The sequence below is a fragment of the Solea solea genome, chromosome 15, assembly GCF_958295425.1.
Source record: "Solea solea chromosome 15, fSolSol10.1, whole genome shotgun sequence".
Lineage (NCBI taxonomy): Eukaryota > Metazoa > Chordata > Actinopteri > Pleuronectiformes > Soleidae > Solea > Solea solea.
Window position 1 is genome coordinate 10,766,348 of NC_081148.1, and position 19,768 is coordinate 10,786,115.

Sequence of the window (19,768 nt, forward strand, 5' to 3'; positions counted from 1 at the left end):
CCCACGGGCACCTCGCTGGCTGCTCGCGGGCTACCAAGTGCCCGCGGGCACCACGTTGGTGACCACTGCTCTAGTGTAAAGCAGCTCATCAAGACTAGAAAAGCTCTATATAAATACAGACCAACTCTGATTGTATTTGGTAGTAATGAGTAACAAAGATAGTTAGAGGAAATGTAGTGGAGTAAAAGTTTCTAGAAATATTAATAAAAAAGTACAGATACATGAATTTTGTATTTTGCTTTATTACTACACTGCTATATTCATAAATGTAGACTCTGACTAGTCAGTCTCTCAGTTAGTTAGTTAGTTAGTTAGTAATGGCAGCGATTATCCATTTTGTTGCATTACTGCCTTCTTCTGGAACCATTATGCAACACTTCATAAATCTTCATGGTTCTATAGGTGTCATTTCTTCTCCTCCTCCCTTGTTCTTGGTTATTTATTTCCATTATGTTGCATTACTGTTTTCTTCTAGATTGTCCTCCCTTACCATGTCACTACACTCAATCTCATATTTAATCCTTGCCTCTATTCACCCTAATCTTAAACTTTATTCACAGTTGCCTAATTGCCCCTGATTTTAACTGATGCAACCAAAAATAGAATACTGCAATATTGCTTTTTTTTTTTAAATAGGAGTGAGAGGCAGTTCTAGATATAAACACACTGGGGTTCTCGCGGTGTGTAAACCCATGAATCAGAGATGAATATACATATATATATATATATATATATGTACATATATAAATGGTCATTTTTCTGTCCAAAAGTGTGGCAAAATGTCCCTGTAGCAACAAGATGCTTCTTTGCTTCAGGTCGATGTAGCGATGCATTTAGGATTAACTTGTACAGTAAGCCACTTTGTTTTAATCAACAACAGTCTTTGTGTTAATGAACGCCAGGTCACTCACACCTAAACACGAGGAGAAACACAAAGGCTGAGAGTACTTATTTTTTATTAAGAGTAAAAATGTAGGGATCAAACAATTCAGTCGTGTGCATGAACAAGGATATTCAGTAAATATACATTCCATCTGCATTTTTAAAGGTATATAAGAGTTTATGGTATCATAATCTCCAGAAAGGCTCATGGCTACTGTGCACAGTTTATAAAGGCAAGGCATGCAAGCAACAGTCATGCCCAAAAATAAAATAATAAAAAAAAAAGGATAAAAATAGGCAACATTTGAAAGCCTTTAGTGAGCATCTTTTTTTCTTTTCTTTTTTTTTAAATATGCAACTATCTCAAATCCAGTGAGTTTCAAGGGATGTACAGTTGTCAGTGCATAACAGGTAACATTGAGACATTTCTGTTTTTGTTCCATGGATTTTCTTTTCGTAAACAGATGCTGATTTCAAACCTCAACATCTACAATGACTTTCTATTGCAAATTCAGGCATTAAAGGTATAGTCCTCTTCCATGCTAACTCAAAAAAGGTCAACGTCTCAGAAATGTTTCTTTAAATAGAAAAAAAAAGCAAAGTACACACACACACCTGGGTTAGAGGGTGTTTTAGCAGCATCCATAACTCCCACATATTATATAATAGCATTATAATGTAGTGTATCTAAGAACAGATAAACTGTCAGATAACAAGCAACACAGCATGGGTGACATAGTAGTGCTTTACAAGAAAATACATGGACACTGTTATTGAGATAATACTCTTCAACTTCTACTCATTCTGTGTACATACACGTTTCTACAAATGACTGGTGGCCGTGTTTGCTTTGTTTGATTCATGAATTAGTTTATAGGAGGTAAAGTGCACATATACAGCAGCAAATAAAGTACATTTAATTGTGTGTTTCGTGTGTAAGAGTGACACATTTACATGTTGTTGTTTTTTTACTATGAACAAAAAAAGACCAGTGTCATATTTAGTGTGAAGAAATGTTCCTTCTCTTGACGTCCTCTAGATGGCAGAAGATATCCATCATGACCAGAATACGTGATGATAACATATGAGTGTATTTGACTTGACAAACGTTTGCTATTCCACTGGTGTGAGTGGTTCAAGTGCACGTCTGTGCTGCAAAGATCACATATGACAGCACTGAGTCTGTGCAGTGGCTTCTATCACCACAAACAAACCTGACTGTGCTGCACTCTTCTGCACACACGACATACTGATGATCAGACCTTAAATTGTGTCCACTAAAAATCTCACTCTATATTATTTTAAGGCGATTATTTTCATTATCATTTAAGCTGCCGTTTAACAACTAGATTAATCAATTAATCCATTTGGTCCACTAAACGTCAGAAAAAACAACAACCTGTATTTACATATTTGATTGTTTTGTTGAGTTTTAAAATGAATCCAGAAGCTGAAAAATCGGCTGTTTGAAATTAGAGAAGACGTTTGAAAAGACAGAACGGCATTTGAGCTTAAAAATCAGATTGACTTTGGGATGACAATATAACCCATTGCCTCAGTTTGGTATTACTTTACAACAATGACAGTGTGTCTGCAGTTTGCCAGCAGAAATGAATTATTTAACTAACCCATCCAGCGAACATAATTTTGACAAAGAACTGATTAAACCCTGCAAGCTGTTGCTATGCAGCTCCCTCTGTTTATGTTTTCCTTGATTAATGGCTTCAGAAGTTAAAAATGCCTCTACTGTATAAATCTGCAAGCACTGTTGCTAAAGGTTGCACTCGTATGAAAGATTGGGTAGAAGTCTCAAGGTGACATGCAGTCATTCAAAATGCAAATGAAAGTTGCAGCTATAAATTACCCCTTTCCTCTCTTTACGAACAATATAGTATTTTTAAAGGAATACTTCACCGATTTGCATGTGGCTTTGTATTGCTAGAATAGCACTATTTTTTTTTTTTTAAATGTGCTTCCCTCCCGCAGTTTTCCACTGAGCTGTAGAAAATTTTTTCCCTTTCCAATTTTGCCCTACCCTGAGTCAAATGACGCAAATCGCAAACGTCAGTTCAAGTTCAAGTTTTTAAACTACAACGCCAGTTCCGCACAGTTACGCACTTTTTAGATTCACCCATAGGGGGACGAGATTTCATTCCCAGAATGTAAACACGGTGTCCGCCATCTTTGCTCACAGTTACGCTAACCGACTGTAACGACAATGATCGAATGTAGTTTTCAAACTGCTATGGCTACATTTTGGTGAAAACTAGAAGCACCAGTCGTGGCGAGCACCGGTCGCGGGTGGCGAGTAATTTGTTTTGCATTTTTATATTTATTATATATTTAATTCTTCACAGGGATTTGTGTGTTTACGGTGAAATATGCCTTTAAGGTTTGATTCCATATGTTGAAAGGTAACGTACTGTATATGTAATTTGTCACAGCCATGACATTACACAGGCAACAGTGTCCTTGAGGTTAAACTGCAGCAACTGTCAAGCTCTGTTAAAAATTCATCGTATTGATCTGGCTGACAGGCCTCTGGCCCCTTCTTCAAACTGATCCCTAAGTATTTGTTCATTAAGTCACAACACTGGATACCACAGATAACCATCTTTTCCTATGATTTGTAAAAGGGACCAGTTACGATCATCTCCATGGATCAGATCAATAGCCCCTTTGCCTGCAGGGTAAAGCATTGTAATGAAGGGTGATGTTGTGAAGATATTTGGCAGAATACGTGCACCGTCATCATCACCTGCTGTGGAGATACATACGACACACTGAGATGATGTGATGTGTCTGTACACTATTTAGGTATTAAGGTTAAATGTGTGTAATGGCAGAAATGGAACACAATATTTCCTAAATGTTTCATTAGTAGGTATTATTATTCCTATGGTAGCCCAGAGTGGACAAACCAAACTATGCTCTGGTTACTTAAAAGCCGTTGTGGATTCTCCAGCATGCTTGTACCACTAAATTCCACCCACTGAACAGTTACAACATAAATTGACCAATCGCTTTGCAGCTCCAGTTCGTTAACTGTGGGTCTTACAAAGTTGCTCCCAATAAGTGGCAATTTATTAGTATGTAATGCTTTGTATTCTTGTGTCCAGTGATATTGAATAAATTATTAAATTAGGGCCAAACGAGGCTGCCTCCTTCCATTTAGCCAGATACAAGTCTTTCTATACAATTGATGTTTTCTGGCTGGTTTGTTCTTGGATGAAGGTTTGAAGTTATAGTAGTAGTATATCTTTTTAAGTAGGCTGTTGTTGCATTGCACAGTTACGTGAACCAGGAGCTCAAAGAATCCATTATAGATGGGGAGTATCTGAGGCACGTACAGCGATCAACCGCACAAAAAGCTGTGTGATGAATCTTTCACCACTCCAGATCTTGTATGCTTTCTGCAGCTCGTGCAGCTCCGTACAGCCTAGCATCTCTGCATTGGAATGCAAATCTTCCTTTTAAAGGACGATAAATGATGACTGTGATTACTCAAGTAATAATAGTTAGGCAATCAAAGCAATTTCATCTGCTGCCTTTGCTCAACGAGGGGGGAAACATTTATATAAGTGGCACGTTTTTAAATGATTACAGTAAACTAATCAGTATTTCCTCGTATCCTAATCAGTTTTGTCTCTTTCATAAAGAGTCAGTCGTAAAGTACCAGACTGCAGAGGAGGATCTACCTTCCTTCCTGAGTTCCTCCAATTATTTATCAGGTCCAGCAAATCGAATATAACTTAAATGTTTGTTTTCTACAAAATGACAATAATAAAATGCTACAAACACCCAGTGTTGTAAGTCCATTGTCATCAGAAAAGAGCAGTTCTTCAAACGTGGTCTTTGGTGAGAAGGACTCGGTCATGCTTCACAGTCACAGTGATCCATTGGCGATCTCTCTGCTGCCGCTGCTCTCAGCTGACTGACTGGGCAGCTCTATTGGATTGTCATGGTTATTACCCCTGTTTGGCACCTGTCTGTCATCAAGGTGACCTATTTTCACTTGTCCCCGGTCTTGGTAACTGTCTATAATTGGCAACAGTCCATTTTTGCCTTGGTGTCCATTTTTGCCGAGTCTGTCGTCATGGTTCCTTGACTTGACTGAGACCTGCCCGTCGTCTTTGTGGCTGTTTCTCATTGGTGCGGGTCCAATATTGTGTTGGCCTGTTCTGATAGGCACTGCTCCATTGTCTATGTGGCTGACTTTGACTGGCACCAGCCTGTTGATTTGGTGCTTGTTGCAGACAGGGACCTTATTGGCTTGCAGGGAGCGCGTGTAACGTGAAAACCAGTCCCTGTCGAATGCGGCCCGTAGCTGCTCCACCACGGTGGAGTTCCTCTCCTCAACACCCTCGGGCTGACTGATCACCAGACCTGCTCCTGCGTTAAAGGCAAACTCATTCCCCACCCAGTCAAGGTTACCTAGGATGACACAAAACAATATCACAGCACAATAAATAAGACGCTGAAAAACAAGCAGAATACACATAATCCCACATCTGATGAAAAGACGATCGGATCAATACCATACTATGGTTAGTTGCCACACATATCCGCATATGCAGTTCCATTTATTTTAAAATGAGGATCTGTTTCAGTTGAACATTCCATGCATATATACTCAAATTTAAATTCCACTTCAGCAAAGGCAATTTCCCCTCATTTATATGTTTTCATATTCTTTGAACTGTGCATGTGTGAGTATCAACAAATCTCCTCAAATGACCTCGAGCATTGAAGAAGAGAAGCACGTGACAAAACACTCAGCTTCCATTTCTTCACTGAGGAAATACTTACATACACTTTTAATATACTTTTTAAGTTTCCACCTGCCACCAGTATTTATGTTAAACTTCACTAATCTCATCCAAGCTCTGCATCTGAGCTCTAAATACAGTATCCAATTCTAAAACAGAAAACAAATGTCTTAAAAATACAGGAATATTTCTCTAAAATCCATGAAAATGAAATGTGTGTAATGTGTCAGAGGTCATAGAGTCGATGAGCTCACCTAAATAGATGGCTCTGTCTGTCACCATGAACCTGTTATGGTTTATTCCCTGGAGACTGCCATCCCTCTGCACTCTGGGGTTGAAGAACTTCTACGCACACAGACACAAACACACACAGAGACACACACACAGAGACACAGCTGGTACAGCAAGGACTGATGAAGGGTGTCTCCAGAGTTGTAAATACTGTGGTACAGTGTGACCTTGTACTTACGGCTTCCATGGAACAGTTAGCCTGTTCCATGCACAGACTCCTCAGGGACCAGATGAAGTTGAAAGTAAGTGGTTGAGTCTTTTCCGAGCAACTTATCAGCAGCCGTACCCGCACTTTCCTCAGAATCAGAGCCTCCCGGATAAGGCCATCGATGCGAGACCAGTACCTTGGCACATACACGGACAAGTAATTGCAGGCTCGTCGTCAGATGGGCATGCACAAGAGAGATCAAAGCAAGGCATTCGTGCTTTTGATGAATTACGCCTGACACGGTTCTTACTTGAGGGCACTGCTGCTGAGCAGAGGCAGGTAATCAATGATGGAGATGTATATGAAATGGCGAGCTTCTTGGATGACCCAGGAAATGGCTTCTAGGTCATTACTGCGATCTTTGGGGATGAAAACATTGGGGGAGCTCTGTCGGCAGAAGACGAAAGACAATTAGCAAGCTTTGGTGTTGGCTGATCAGAAAATGTGCAACGAGGGACTGTGTAAATTTGCTTAGTTATGGTTAAGACTCCCCTGCATGTTGCCCCGCTCCACCACACCTGAATCAGCTTGTTATCAGGCTTCTGCAGAGCCCGATGACGAGCTGGTCATTTGAATCAGGTGTGAGCAGGGCAACATCTAAAGCATGCAGGGCAGCGTTCCCTGAGGACCAGGGTTGGGAAACACGGATCGAAATGAATGGGAGTCCATGCAGTATCCTAAGAAGAAGAGCTGGGTAAACCATATTCTTATTTTCATAATCGATTAACTTGTCGATTATTTTCACTTTTCATTAAATCGAGTAATCGTTTGGTCCATAAAATGTCAGAAATGTTGATCAGTGTTTGTCAAAGCTGGAAATGATGATGTTCTCAAATGTCTTGTTTCGTCCACAAACCAAAATGATTGAGTTTTAATGATTTCTTTGTTTGAAACAAAGAAAATATTCGAATTTAAGAAGCTAAAACAATCAGAAATCTTGTTTTAATTATGAAAAAAACTTCAAACCGAGTAATAATGGATTAATTGAGTATTTGTTTCAGCTCTAATGAGGACCAAAAAACCTATTAACCACATGGAGTGAGAACATTTTGGGAAAGTGGGGATATTTTGGCTTCTTTAAAGGGCGTTTTGGGGGTTAAAACCTGGTTTTAGGGTTAGAGTTAAGGTCAGAGGCGAGGGACTGCATTATGTCTACGAGGGTCCTCACTTTGAAAGCTGCACAAACCTGTGTATGTATTTTATATGTGAGAAACATCTTGAATGTAAAAGCCCAACATTTAAATTTGACAACCATACATGGATGTACCCTGTGCATTTTTGTTTAGCTGTGAGTGTTTTTGTGTGTGTTGACATTCATCATCTTGCACAGGTACTGCTGTACTGCTGCAGGTATAGCATGACATCACCATCACTCATCTCCAGGAAGCAGGTGATGCTGAAAGACTCCTGCAGAGGCTCTACAGTATGTATGAAAAATGTACTCCCCCGTGTCACCTCCGTTAGAGCTGTGGCTGTGCTCGCGTGTGTGTCGTCTCTTAGCTTCAAGCCCACATACCAGTGTCTAAATTTGTATTGGAAACTGTCTCATAGCAAATATTTTGACAGATAATTAAAAAGCTTGCACAACCAAGATAAACCCACACAGTTATTTTAAGTTTGGAACAGTGATAGCATATGAGAGAACACACTCACTGGCCACTTCATACAATCAAAGTGTCCAGTGAAATCCTCCGCAGCGTAAGGGCTCGATGTGATGTGATGTGATGTGACATGGTCTACCTGCACACCTTGGTTGGTTGTGTCTTTCTATGATCTCAAACCTCAAACCCTAAATAAGTAGATCAGTAGGTGCACCTAAAGAAGTGGGCACCGAGGGTACATTTTCATGAAATGACTACTAAGGCTATCACTTTTGCGGACAATACTGACACCAAAGCGTCTGAAAAGCTGTGTGTTCTTACACAAAGTAAGAGTAATACATATGTATGTGTGTGTGCAGGTGTGGGGGGATACCTGAACATCTTTGAAGTAGGTGTGTCTTGCAATATTTGTTCAAACGTTTAGAAAAGCTTGTGTAATGATGATATAAATCAAAAGAGTATCTGTATTTTTTTTTGGAAAATGACAGTTTTATTCAGTGTGTCCCTTGGATAAAAAGTCACTCACAGAGATGTAGGCCTGGGCCTTGGTGCTGTTGAGAGTGAGCTCCAGAGGCTCGTGCTTGTTGAAGAGAGCAAAAAGGCGCTTGGACCAGAAGGAGGGGATGAAGTCTCTATACTGAAGCCCCCAGTAGAGACTAAACACTCTGTGGAGGTCCAGAGCCAGACAGCTGCAGTTGTACACCATCACACCCAGCTCCTTCCTCTGGGCAACAAACAACAAATCCTGTGTAAGATCCCGTCACTTCAGAGACAGACAACATTTACATTTAAATATTTGTAATAACTCTCAACACCGTAACAAAAAAAAATTCCAATTTCCATCAGATATCCTGTCCACGTGATTTTAACCAGCCTGCTTAGTGCTCACACTAAACTCTCCTTTTATGCAATAGTACGGAATTGAAAAACACTAGTCTTTAGTCAGTTTTATTGCCTCTTATTGTCCACATTTAAATGCACAAAGTAAAATAATAAAACACAATAGTTTATTCGATCTATTTTACCTATTATCTGACTCAAAAGCACAAATATACGAGCACTGGAAACAAACACTGTATTCTCCACATTGCTTTTTATGTTGAAGAATCTCTGCACTGCATTTAACTCATATTTAACAATGTGAGTTGGCCTCACTGAGCCCTTTGCAACTCATCGTCCTAATTTAAAGCCCCCGTGGATATTTGGGTGTCTAAAGATAGATAAAGTAGCCAAACAAACGAGTCTGGATTTTTTGAAGAGAGAGATGAAAGTGCAGAGACTTTCTATTTTTGGATGCCACCATCTTGCATGCCCTGACTTATCACCACTCCCCTATTTACAACTACTTGAGCAAGAGATACTGCGGGGTTTAAGACATAACCTGTCTATACAAATGTCGTCATTTGAAATGGTTTACATAAAAGAAGCAGTTGTGCATATATGGCACACGCCAACATATCAATATCAAGTGATCTATCTAAAAGATACTCTCACAAAAAGCCTTTGTGGCCCGTGTAAACCTCACTGCTGAGTCAAAGCAGTTATTCACTGTATAATGGACTTTTGTGTGTGGCTTATAGATTATATAGAATATGTAACACATGATGTAAAAGGTGATTGTAACTGTAAGAATTTGAAAAGTCTGTGTTTCAGCACAGTTTAAACAATTAAAAAACCTGAGATCATAGTGTTTCATTTCCTCAAATGTGGGTTTGTGTGGATCTTAATATGTTAATGTATGAATGTGGTACAGGACAGTATGGGGTGTTTCTGTGAGCTCATTCACACCGGCAAACAAAGCATAGTTCCTGTTCTGACTCTGGTTCTGTTCTGAACCTCAGTGTTCTCAGCGAACCATCCCAAAATCAAATAAGGGCACTGCTCAATGCACAACGTGAGTGGAAGTAGTGGCAACATTGCAGGAAAATTGCAGCCAAACATTGTTTCTTATGGACACAACTGCATGTACTTCCTTTCCTTTGCCATTTTCAGTATTGTTTCCTGCTGGGAACCAACTTTTCAGATTCTGAACCAATTTATTTTTGGTTTGAACAGAGCAGAACAGGAACCATGCCGGAGCCATGTCAGTGTGAACAGGCTATGTGTGTATTATTTGATGTGATGGTACTGTGGCCAGGGATCTCCAGTCCATGCTTGCACTCCCGATGTAAATGTGCCGCCTGTCAACCACCCAGAAGGAGGAGAGGAGGTGGCCTTTGGTCAGCGCTGTCATGTTCACATAATGGATCTCAGCGTCTAGAAATGAGATAAAGAGAAACACAGGTTTCCAGAGAAAGCAGTGAGAAACGCAAACATAGAAAAAAGATCAAGTGTATGAGAAACACAGAGGGAAATCAAACAACAGACAGAAAGACGGATAAAAAAAGAAAAAGATGGAAAGTGAATGAGATACTGAATGGACTCAGGAGGGAGAGAGAGGATAGACTAAACAGAAGGAGCTTGGCTGCGGCATGTTTGAACACAAACAGACACACAGAATGTATAATACAGTGAGAGTGAGGGCTGACCGTGTCTGGCGAGCATCCTGAGCTCAGTGGAGTCGACCATGCCGCTGGAGATCTTCAGCTGGACTCCTCTTGCTTTCAGCCCCTGCAGCCTGGCGAGCAGAGCTCTGCCCTAATGGACACACACACACACACAACATCCACGATAAAGATCTTTGTTTGTTTTTATGGTTAATTAGAGACTGTAATTTGACCATGAAAGTGAGTGTAGAATACAACACAAAATAATAGAAGCCTGTGAACGTGCTGGTAAGTGAAAGCTACGATGTGCTTGGGAAAAGAGTCCTGTGTTTTGATATAATCTGCAGTCTGATCATGGACTTGGCCTTTAAGGCATGGTTGCTGTGGTTGCATATAGGGATCAACTGTATCTTAAGACTTGAATAATTATACCTGACGGACACAGGCTCGTGATCACATTTCTGAGTTTGTGTTTATTCTCAGTGAAAAGTATCTGCTCATTATAGGTGATTCCAAAACTCTGGGCAGAGGTGGAGTGAAGACGGACACCATTAAGAGGAAAATGTGGTATAATAAAGCAAAACCACATCGTAGCTTTAGTAACGTCTCTGGTCTCTGGTTTTACCTGTTTGGCAGCAGGGTGGAAGCTGGATTCATAATCAGAGGAGTTCAGGAGCCACAGTGGGGAAACTATCTCTACAACCCTGATAGCTTTGTCCAGTAAGTTGTACAGCCCCACTGAGAGAGGGAGGTGGGCTGTGCCATTGTCAAAATAGGAGATGTCTTCTGGGATGTTTTCAACAAGCACCACTCTGTGGAAAAGAAAAGGAGAGAAAAGTTGTTAGTGGACAAGAGAGAAGAAACATTTTTAAATTCAATAGAACCGGCCACAGAGACTTATTCATGTAAAACAATAAGAAATGAATGCAAGGTTCACGGTCTGTTACAAAGCAATTATGCATGATTTTATTCCTTTCATAGTCAGTAAAAACTACTCAACGACAAACAAAGCATCGCTGTGACTCTGTGTCTGAATCATTATATTGATACGAGAAATCGAGATTTCCAGACCATCGTTAGTGTCTCGTATATACTGTAGATTGCCTCTGGCGAAAGCTGAGCACAAGAGCACGCTGATGGTTGGAGCAGTCAGCTGTACAGATTCAATTTCACCTCGTCAGGGGGAAATTTGCTGTATTCCTGCCGGTTTCTGATATACACCACCATCACATGGTGCATTTCATGTCATCATCAGCAGTCCTACGTGATACACTTATACCTGCGGCGGGCACAATATAAATCATGACGAGTGGAAAAACAAATCTCTGTGTCGAATTGAGAAGATTACATGCAGCACAAAATAGCTGTTTTCATAAAAAAAATTACCCCTAACCTAAATGGTTAATGGTGTGAAAAAAGCGTCTCTATGAAAGCTGTTTTTGCATTTTACTCTTATTGTACACATCACTGTGAATCTCCCTGCACTTTCTGTTTAAGTGTGATGTCAAGCGATCTGGCTAACATCGCCTCTCAGACCTCCCTGATGTATTTTCCAGTTCCCATTTTACCCCGCCATGCATGAAAATGACCAGGACATTACCACTGGAGTCAACAAATTGGATTAGCTGTGGCAGCCCCAGACCTGCAGCCACACAGAAACTGGCTAATGACAAGCTCAAATGCTCACTGCTGTCTTTCTGTATTTGGCCCAGAAATTGATTTCTGCCAACTGGATTTTTGAGAGAGGAGTGTGAGCGGGGTGGGGGCTGGGGGAGGGGGTTATGTCTGAACAGCTCAGACATAGAATAAATTCTGTTGTGGCTGATTAAGTCTGTGAATAAAATATTGTCTGGGAAAACAGTCATTCATTTGTGAGGGGATAAACTAGAGTAAGAGAATTTATGGTACATCAGATTGTTTCTTTTGTCCCTTATAAACACAGCATGGATTTAACCACCGCCTGTGACATACAACCTATACTGCGCTGCTCATTCTGAAAGTCTGAAAGCAGTGGAAATGCCAAACTGCCATTAGCTCAATATGTCATTGACAATAAAAGACCATAAGGACAATTATACTTGCTGGTTTCATGTTCAGCAAATCTGGTAAAACCTCTCAAATACTCATTTTTATTTATTAAATCCTGTAATTAAATCTGTATTGAATTATTACTGTAGAAAGCTGACATATTCAAACATGTCTGCCAGAAGACACTGTAATTCATTCGAAATCTGGTCACAAGTCCATAATAATTCATCTTTATTGGGAATTGGGAAATAAATGCAAAGAAAACTTGACTATGAGATGTATTTGATTTAAATAAGACCGAGGTTACACAATTCCTCCTTCAGAAATGTTAATGCAACAGCATCTGCACTTTGCAGCAGCTCCAGTTCAGTTGCCTTCTGTTTCATAAAGGTCAGATAGCAGCTCCAACACACTCACTGTGTGAACAGTGAGTGAGATGCCACATGTGATAGATGTCAGTCAGTCAGTCAGTCAGTCATCATCTACCGCTTTATCCTCTGCCAGAGGGTCACGGGGGGTGCTGTGCCAATCTCAGCTACATCGGGCGATAGGCGGGGTACACCCTGGACAGTTCGCCAGTCCATCGCAGGGCCACACACAGATAGAGACAAACAACCATTCACTCTCACACTCACTCCTATGGTCAATTTAGAGTGTTCAATTTACCTATCCCCACATTGCATGTTTTTGGACTGTGGGAGGAAGCCGGAGTACCCGGAGAGAACCCACGCACACACGGGGAGAACATGCAAACTCCATGCAGAAAGGCCCTTGTTCAAACGTGATAGATGTGATTTAAGAAAAAAAAAAACCCACAAACACATTAAGGTTGGCCCTTAATTCATCATAATTAACACTTTAACGTGAGCTGACAGTGCTCATGGAAACCACCAATTAGTGGCAGAGTGAGACCAAAACAGTCTGTAAAACCAAAACAAGAATCTGAGTTGTGTGAACACGTCAGCCGAGTGACACCTTTCACATTACTCCAAGTCATTTGATCTCTTGTTGACATTGACGATATTGATTAGAGTAGCTTTAAAATTAGCTCCTGCAGAAGCGCAGTGTTTTCATTGTGGTTGAGTATTAGACTCTTGCTCTTAGGTACCTGATAAAATCTATTTTTTGGTAAAATGACAAACTGCACATAAGTTATTCGGGCTTGCAATGTAGCTAATCAAGATGGAATCGCTGCATTATATAGTAACTACAACAAAGTGCATCTTTCAGTTTTACTGTGTTTTGTTATTGTCTTGGACTCATTGGTGACGAGTGCTCTGACATACATCTTAGTATCTCATAGTCAAGCAAGAGCGTCACTCAAGGGCACAATGGTGGGAGCATGTGCGGCAGGTAGTAATGTAGTGACATCACACTGAGTCAGGTCACACTGAGTCAGGTTGCCAGCTGGACAATGTTCCCTGCTGTAGTGAAGTGAAGCCAGGTCAGGTTTTGGAACGTGGCCAAGGGTCAAACTACAGGATAAGCTCTGCACTGAGAACATGCACATCTTTGCTCAGGTAAAGTACCAGTCAATATGTTGGGAGAAGCAGGGTTTGGGAGAATGACAGTAAAGATTGGCATTGTGGCATTATGGGGTTTTATTACAGCCGTGAGTGAGTAAAATTAAGAGCGCGAATAAACACAAGAAAAGCATCTGCAGTGAGCTGTTATGAAAGTATAGAAAAGTGGCCCTGAAAAGACACCAAAAACTGGGACAGTCAGCGACATTAAACCCTTCACACAGATGCATAGAAAAGAGACCGAGGAGGGAGGGGTTAGTTTTCTTATTTTGAAATAAATCGTCTCGATCCATTCTAATGGGCTTGACGTATGATGAATGGTGATTCTGAGTCGTTCAGGCAGCCACACAGGCGCTGTTGTTAATGCAGTGCTTAAATCATGCCTGCTACCGATCCATTCTTTAAAGCAGTCAGTGGCGTTTGCTTTACTCGTGGGGTCTGATTCTGCTTCATCACTGTATATATTAAATAAATTGTACTTGTATACAAATAAGATAAGATGCTGAAATGTGCCGATTATTGGCCACAATCTGGCGATACGTCCAAATACAGGGGTGATGATGCAATATATATATTGTGACCACCCCTTGACTAAGAAAATCTTTCATTTTAAGTTAAACTCTGGGTAAACAGTTTTCTTGGATACATTTAAGCACTGTTTCAGTGAGCATTAATAAGGCTCGCTGCACTCTAATTCAAAAGTGTCAAATGCATAGTAATTTATCTGCTTAATGAAATCATCAATTTTTTTTAAATATCTCATAAATTGCAAATGATGAAACAAGATCTGAAATCACTCATTTGGTTCCACGTTTGCATGGCTTTCACGTCATACGTTTCGAAGTGATGTGTAACCACTTCGTCATTAACTGTGGAGAAATTAACTAACTGTGGACACTTGGAAATCGAGGAGGATACACTTCTGTAAATATGTTTAGAGTTAAGTCTGGAGTGTGCCAAAATCGGCTGATTAATCCATTCAGCTCGCAACCATCTCAAACATTAATCTACTCTCTTCTCCCTCTTCCATCTGGTCCCCTCCTGCTCCATCAACCCTCCATAAACCTTGAGTTTATCTCAAATTTTACACCCAAGCTCCTCGAGTTCTTCAGAGGAGGATTCCACTGCAGCTTAGGAGGCAATTAATGGCTGATTTGAAGAGGAGGAGAGACAAGATGGAGACAGACATGATTATATCATGGGGGTGAATGCTACATTGATGGGAGGAACGAGTGGAAAAGACAGCAGCAAGTGCTGCATCAGCCATATGACTGCTGATTATCCAGTTTCAGTCTGGACCTTTAAGACACTGACTGCTGCACCAGTGGTTTTCAGATTTTTTTTTGTCTGGAGATCCATATTCATAAATCTTAGACTGTAAAAACTTGCAAGAATCTGGTAAAAAGTAACTTTACGAAGTGCCTGGTAATCACGTCAGAGCAGCAGGGGAACTGAAGGAGATTAAGCCCGGGAATACATTTATTCTATTTAATTATTTTCTTTTATACTCACATCATTTTTCAGACACTGCTATACTTCTAGACATCCCAGATTGTATCTTTGAACAGACTGGATATTGTTTCATGTTTAAAAGTGAGTTAAATAATTAGTTTCTAGCAATAGAATGTTGTGGAACAGCAAAAACGAGAGAGAAGTAGGCTTCATTCAAACTAATAGTACCTACAGCAAACCTCTTTAAGCAGACATTCAGGGAGATAAATCGAAGGCATTGCTAGATAATTAAAGAGGAAGAGAGGCAGAAAAGTGCTACTTTTGCAGAAACAAAAAAGTTTGGCTCAAATACTGTGGTGAAGAAAAAACTTCTCACCTCAGCAGAACTGTGCACAGTGGAGCCACGGACCATGTGTTTGTATGTTCTGCATTTCTCACCTGCAATCCTTGTTGCAGTTGTCCTCCGTGATCCCGTCTTCGTCTTCGCCCCACACATCCACCGCTGAGAAAATCAACGCCACCAGTACGGCGAAGCAGCACACCAAGGCAAAGATCACGATGCACTTCTGCTGAGACTGCAAGGTACAGAAGGGAAGAAACATTGATTTCCAAGGACTTTTTTCATCATTTCTCTGTAAACAAGACCAGAGTGCCATAACCTTGGCTTTCCATTAGCTGCTTTAGTTCACGTCTCCTGATTTAATGCACAAATCAGCAGACCATAGTATGTAGTAGTCTACATGTGATTTCAGGCTTTCTTTATAAAGAAGAAAATTAATAAAGGACAGAGGAGAGATGGTAAGCATTTGTAAGAAAAACAACAAATAACAAATTCATATAATATATATATACACACATATATATATATATATCCATGGCAGGTTAATTATAACATAATTATTTCTTTTAGACTGCACAAACCTTTAGCATCTCCCAATTGAGAATTTCCAAGATTTGCTATGGCAATGCTTTGTTTGTATTTCTGTTAACCTGCCCTCTGCAGTGACTGCCGTGACAAAATGTGGTTTTGTCTCATGTGACACGCTTTGTCGATCCAATTGTAGGAAAGAAAACACCCCGGAAACCTCCAGCCAAATAATCTCCCTGGCTGCGAAATTGCACAATCCAGAAGGACAATTTCCCTGGAGATTTGTCAAAGTTCAGAGGAGCGATGGGCAGCAGAGGATTGTGCAACGGCCTCCATCGCATTGTGCCATGAAAACCAACATATCTGTGACGCTCAACAAAAATATGAGTAGCCTACAGCAGATAAATCAAACTGCCTTTTTTATTTTACATTTACATTTATATTAAAACTTCGGCACAAATAATGTGAACTGTGGATTAACCACTCAATGAAAGCAATTATTCTACATATACTGTACCTTACTGTGATACACACTAAACATTGCACTTTAAGCAGATTCATGTCATAACACCTCCTAATCTAATCTCCAACGTCAGCTCAGATCACTTCCATGTTATTGGTGTGCTGGGATGTTATTCTTTTCCCTAACCATGGAGTTTAGATGTATGCACTAATAATGTGTTTTCTCGAGACAGTGTAATTGCTGTCAGTAAATACTATATTATGCTGTTTAGTTTTCTTATTGCTTTGGGACATTGGTGGGATATATAACATCATTAAAAGTGTCATTATTACATTCATATGTCATGGTCTATTAATCATCAGCCGTGGACTGCTCGACTCTGCAGTCTTATTTACAATCACAATCATATAATTATGTAGTATTTATTTTATTACAGTCATGTTTGAATCAAATGTCAATAAAAAGGTGAGCTGCTGATGTGCAGATACACCTCAACTATTTGTGATACAATAATAAATGTGTCCTGATCCTCCTGAAAGCCACCAGAGGAACCTAAACTAATTATCACTGAATGTGGTAGATCATTAGCACAGTCAGCTCCACTCCTTACCCCGAGAGAATGATCTCATATCACACACCACCGCCCTCTGTGAACCCCACAAACACGGAGCTTATCTTATATTATATTGTGTCTCTTGTAGAGTTTAAGACATCTGTGTCCATAGGTTCTCATGTGAGAATTAAATTAATCTACCAGCCGGTGAATGGAGTGTGCCCAGTGGAATAGACACAGACGCTGGCAGAGACATTCAGCTTCTCATTTTCATCCGTCTGAGTTGATTTCTGACTCGGGAATAATGTTTTCATGAGCACTGGTGGGAGGGAATATTACTCCTTTTCTTTATGTTTGCAGCCACAGTCGTGTCAACCAGGTCGTTCACAGTCTCCCTCCTCTGTGTCTGATGTTGCTGTTAAAGCCGCATGGGGGTGAAAATGAATAAATTGCTGACCATAAGGCAACTGGCTGACATCCACTGCCACGAGTGGAAAAACAGAGGTGAAAAGAGGGAAAAACATTCATCTCTACTGTCTCTGACCCAGGCACTTAACAAAAGCTTACTCTGCACATACGCACTGGGTGAATGGGAGTTAAATCAAACATGTCACTCATCTGTTCGACCTTGTGCCAGATGAAAGGAAATAAAAGCAAGCACAGGCGGAGGCTTTACAGCATGACACTCTAGCACCACATTCCCTCTATCCTTCCTAGTTTTTCATACAAGCTGCTGCTTTCATATGCATTATGGCAGAAACATGAAGAGGTCAGAGTCTTAGTGTACACCATGGACGGTGTTACCTGACACTCGAGCACAGTTAGGGATCAATACATCTTCAATTACAGGAAGGAGTGGGCCTTAAAGTAACTGCTCTGAAATACAAAGACTGTTTAAATACGGTCATATTATGGTCAACAAAACCCAGAAAAAAAGTAAAAGCTTTTATTCTTTTTTTCAGTGCTTTTAGCACCACAAACAATTACCTTTATTGCACTGAGGCGGTAAAAGAAATCTCAGAAACCCTCGGCATATGTAAGGCTAGAATCCCATTTAAGGTGCCTCTGTTTGTAATTTGAGTGCACTGTGCCTTTACCAATGCATTTCTGTGGAAGCTCATTTACCTTTGACATATTCCTGCGTCAGTGCAAACTGAGTCATTCAGTATAACGCTCGAAGATACAACTCTAAATGTCTGAACGCCTCGTCGCTCTCTTTATTATAAAATAACAATCTACAAACATGTATTCATCTCCTCCCGTGTCAGAGCATTCAAGTGGCTGTTTACACGAAGCGTTACTTACATTGACGCATGCAAATAAATGTTCATTGTGCCACCAGAAGCAAAGATATCCTTGGGTGACGTGCAAAAAAAAACGTTAAAATGTTAAAGACTCCTTGTTGGCTGTATTAAAAAGCCCTCAAGAGTCCGTCTAAAAAAAAGCTGTGAAAGTGGATGGCACAGTGCCAGCGTCACTCACAAAAAAACAAATACACATCTAGTGTTAGTGTCTCCCTCAGAGAAAGGTGAACGCCTTGCAGGGGGAGAGATGTTTTAAACAGGGACTCTCTGACATATTCCGCTCATTGTCTGTGCAGAGTTTGAGAACACACAGTCTCATCTGGAAGTAAGCACTGTTTTTCTTATCTGACCAAGTTTCCTTTGTGCTGCTATTTTTAAACACGGTGAGGGAAAGCAGAACAACACTTAAAAATTGTGGGACGCACTGACAGTAAATCTACTCTTTTCAGGGACACTGCACTGCAGAAGCACCATGGCGTGGCTTTATTTCCTCTCTGTCATTTCCTCTTTGTCAACGCATGGTTAGAATAAGGGGCCATAGTGCTTAGAGGGGACGCTTTTATACTACATTAACCACACAACAGAAATCTGAGCAAACTATTAAAAATATATTCTGCTCTAATTTGCCTAATGAGCTCCTGGAGTGGATGCAATGACAAGCATCAAGGTATTAACAGCATTTTAAGTCAGTTTTTAGTCGAGGCACATTTCCATCACAGATGTGGGTGACAATATACATGGGAAAAGGGAAATATTTTCCCCATTGTATTGAACAAATAGGTGTTTCTCAAATGGTGGGTTGATGATTGTTGCATTCAGTCGCTCTTCTTTGTGCTAAATAGAAAGTGTGCAGCAGGAGACTCTAATCTGCCAAGCAGGCTTTTTACAGAGAGACACCAAGTCTGCCTCTTCAGCTCATGTCTTCACAGAAAACAGTTTGTTCTAACACGGGCTGCACTCTGCTGTCAGTCTGACGTTTGAGGCGTTTGTGACTGAAACTCCGGCTTTATGCTGTACTGCTCAGTGTGAAGAGAGTGAGAGAGAGAAGCAGCAGGGCGAGTGCAAAGAGCAGAGCAGTGAATCAGACACTGAACATATTTTTATATCGTCACAATGAATATGAGTCAGAGGCTGTTGTTTTTTTTTTTACAGAAGATAATTAGGAGCCAAACTTTTTGTTGGATTAATTGTTGAAATTGGCTGAAAACTGTAGGAGGAGGAAACAACAGTTGGAAATGCTGACTCAGACTAACAATAATGAGAAGATAAATCTGAAATAAACTCATAAGAATTATGCCAGATACTGGATGCCACAACCACAGTGACATTAAAATGAATTA

General features: G+C 40.4%; 1 protein-coding gene across 3 annotated transcripts in view; it reads right to left on the reverse strand.

The window, feature by feature from the left end:
* Nucleotides 1–3,259: 3,259 nt before the first annotated feature.
* Nucleotides 3,260–19,768, reverse strand: part of LOC131474111 (inactive phospholipase D5-like) — a 42,721-nt gene continuing 26,212 nt past the window's right edge. For 2 of the 3 annotated variants that reach the window (XM_058651850.1, XM_058651852.1), the window contains exons 2-10: nucleotides 15,679–15,815; nucleotides 10,863–11,049; nucleotides 10,280–10,388; nucleotides 9,880–10,007; nucleotides 8,278–8,475; nucleotides 6,401–6,537; nucleotides 6,121–6,286; nucleotides 5,906–5,996; nucleotides 3,260–5,316 (exon numbers count right to left, since the gene is read on the reverse strand). In XM_058651850.1, the coding sequence (XP_058507833.1) occupies nucleotides 4,769–5,316; nucleotides 5,906–5,996; nucleotides 6,121–6,286; nucleotides 6,401–6,537; nucleotides 8,278–8,475; nucleotides 9,880–10,007; nucleotides 10,280–10,388; nucleotides 10,863–11,049; nucleotides 15,679–15,815 (1,701 nt within the window). In that variant the 3' untranslated portion in view covers nucleotides 3,260–4,768. Of the gene's footprint in view, nucleotides 5,317–5,905; nucleotides 5,997–6,120; nucleotides 6,287–6,400; nucleotides 6,538–8,277; nucleotides 8,476–9,879; nucleotides 10,008–10,279; nucleotides 10,389–10,862; nucleotides 11,050–15,678; nucleotides 15,816–16,161; nucleotides 16,234–19,768 lie in introns of those variants that run through there. The other variant, XM_058651851.1, reaches the window with a different exon arrangement.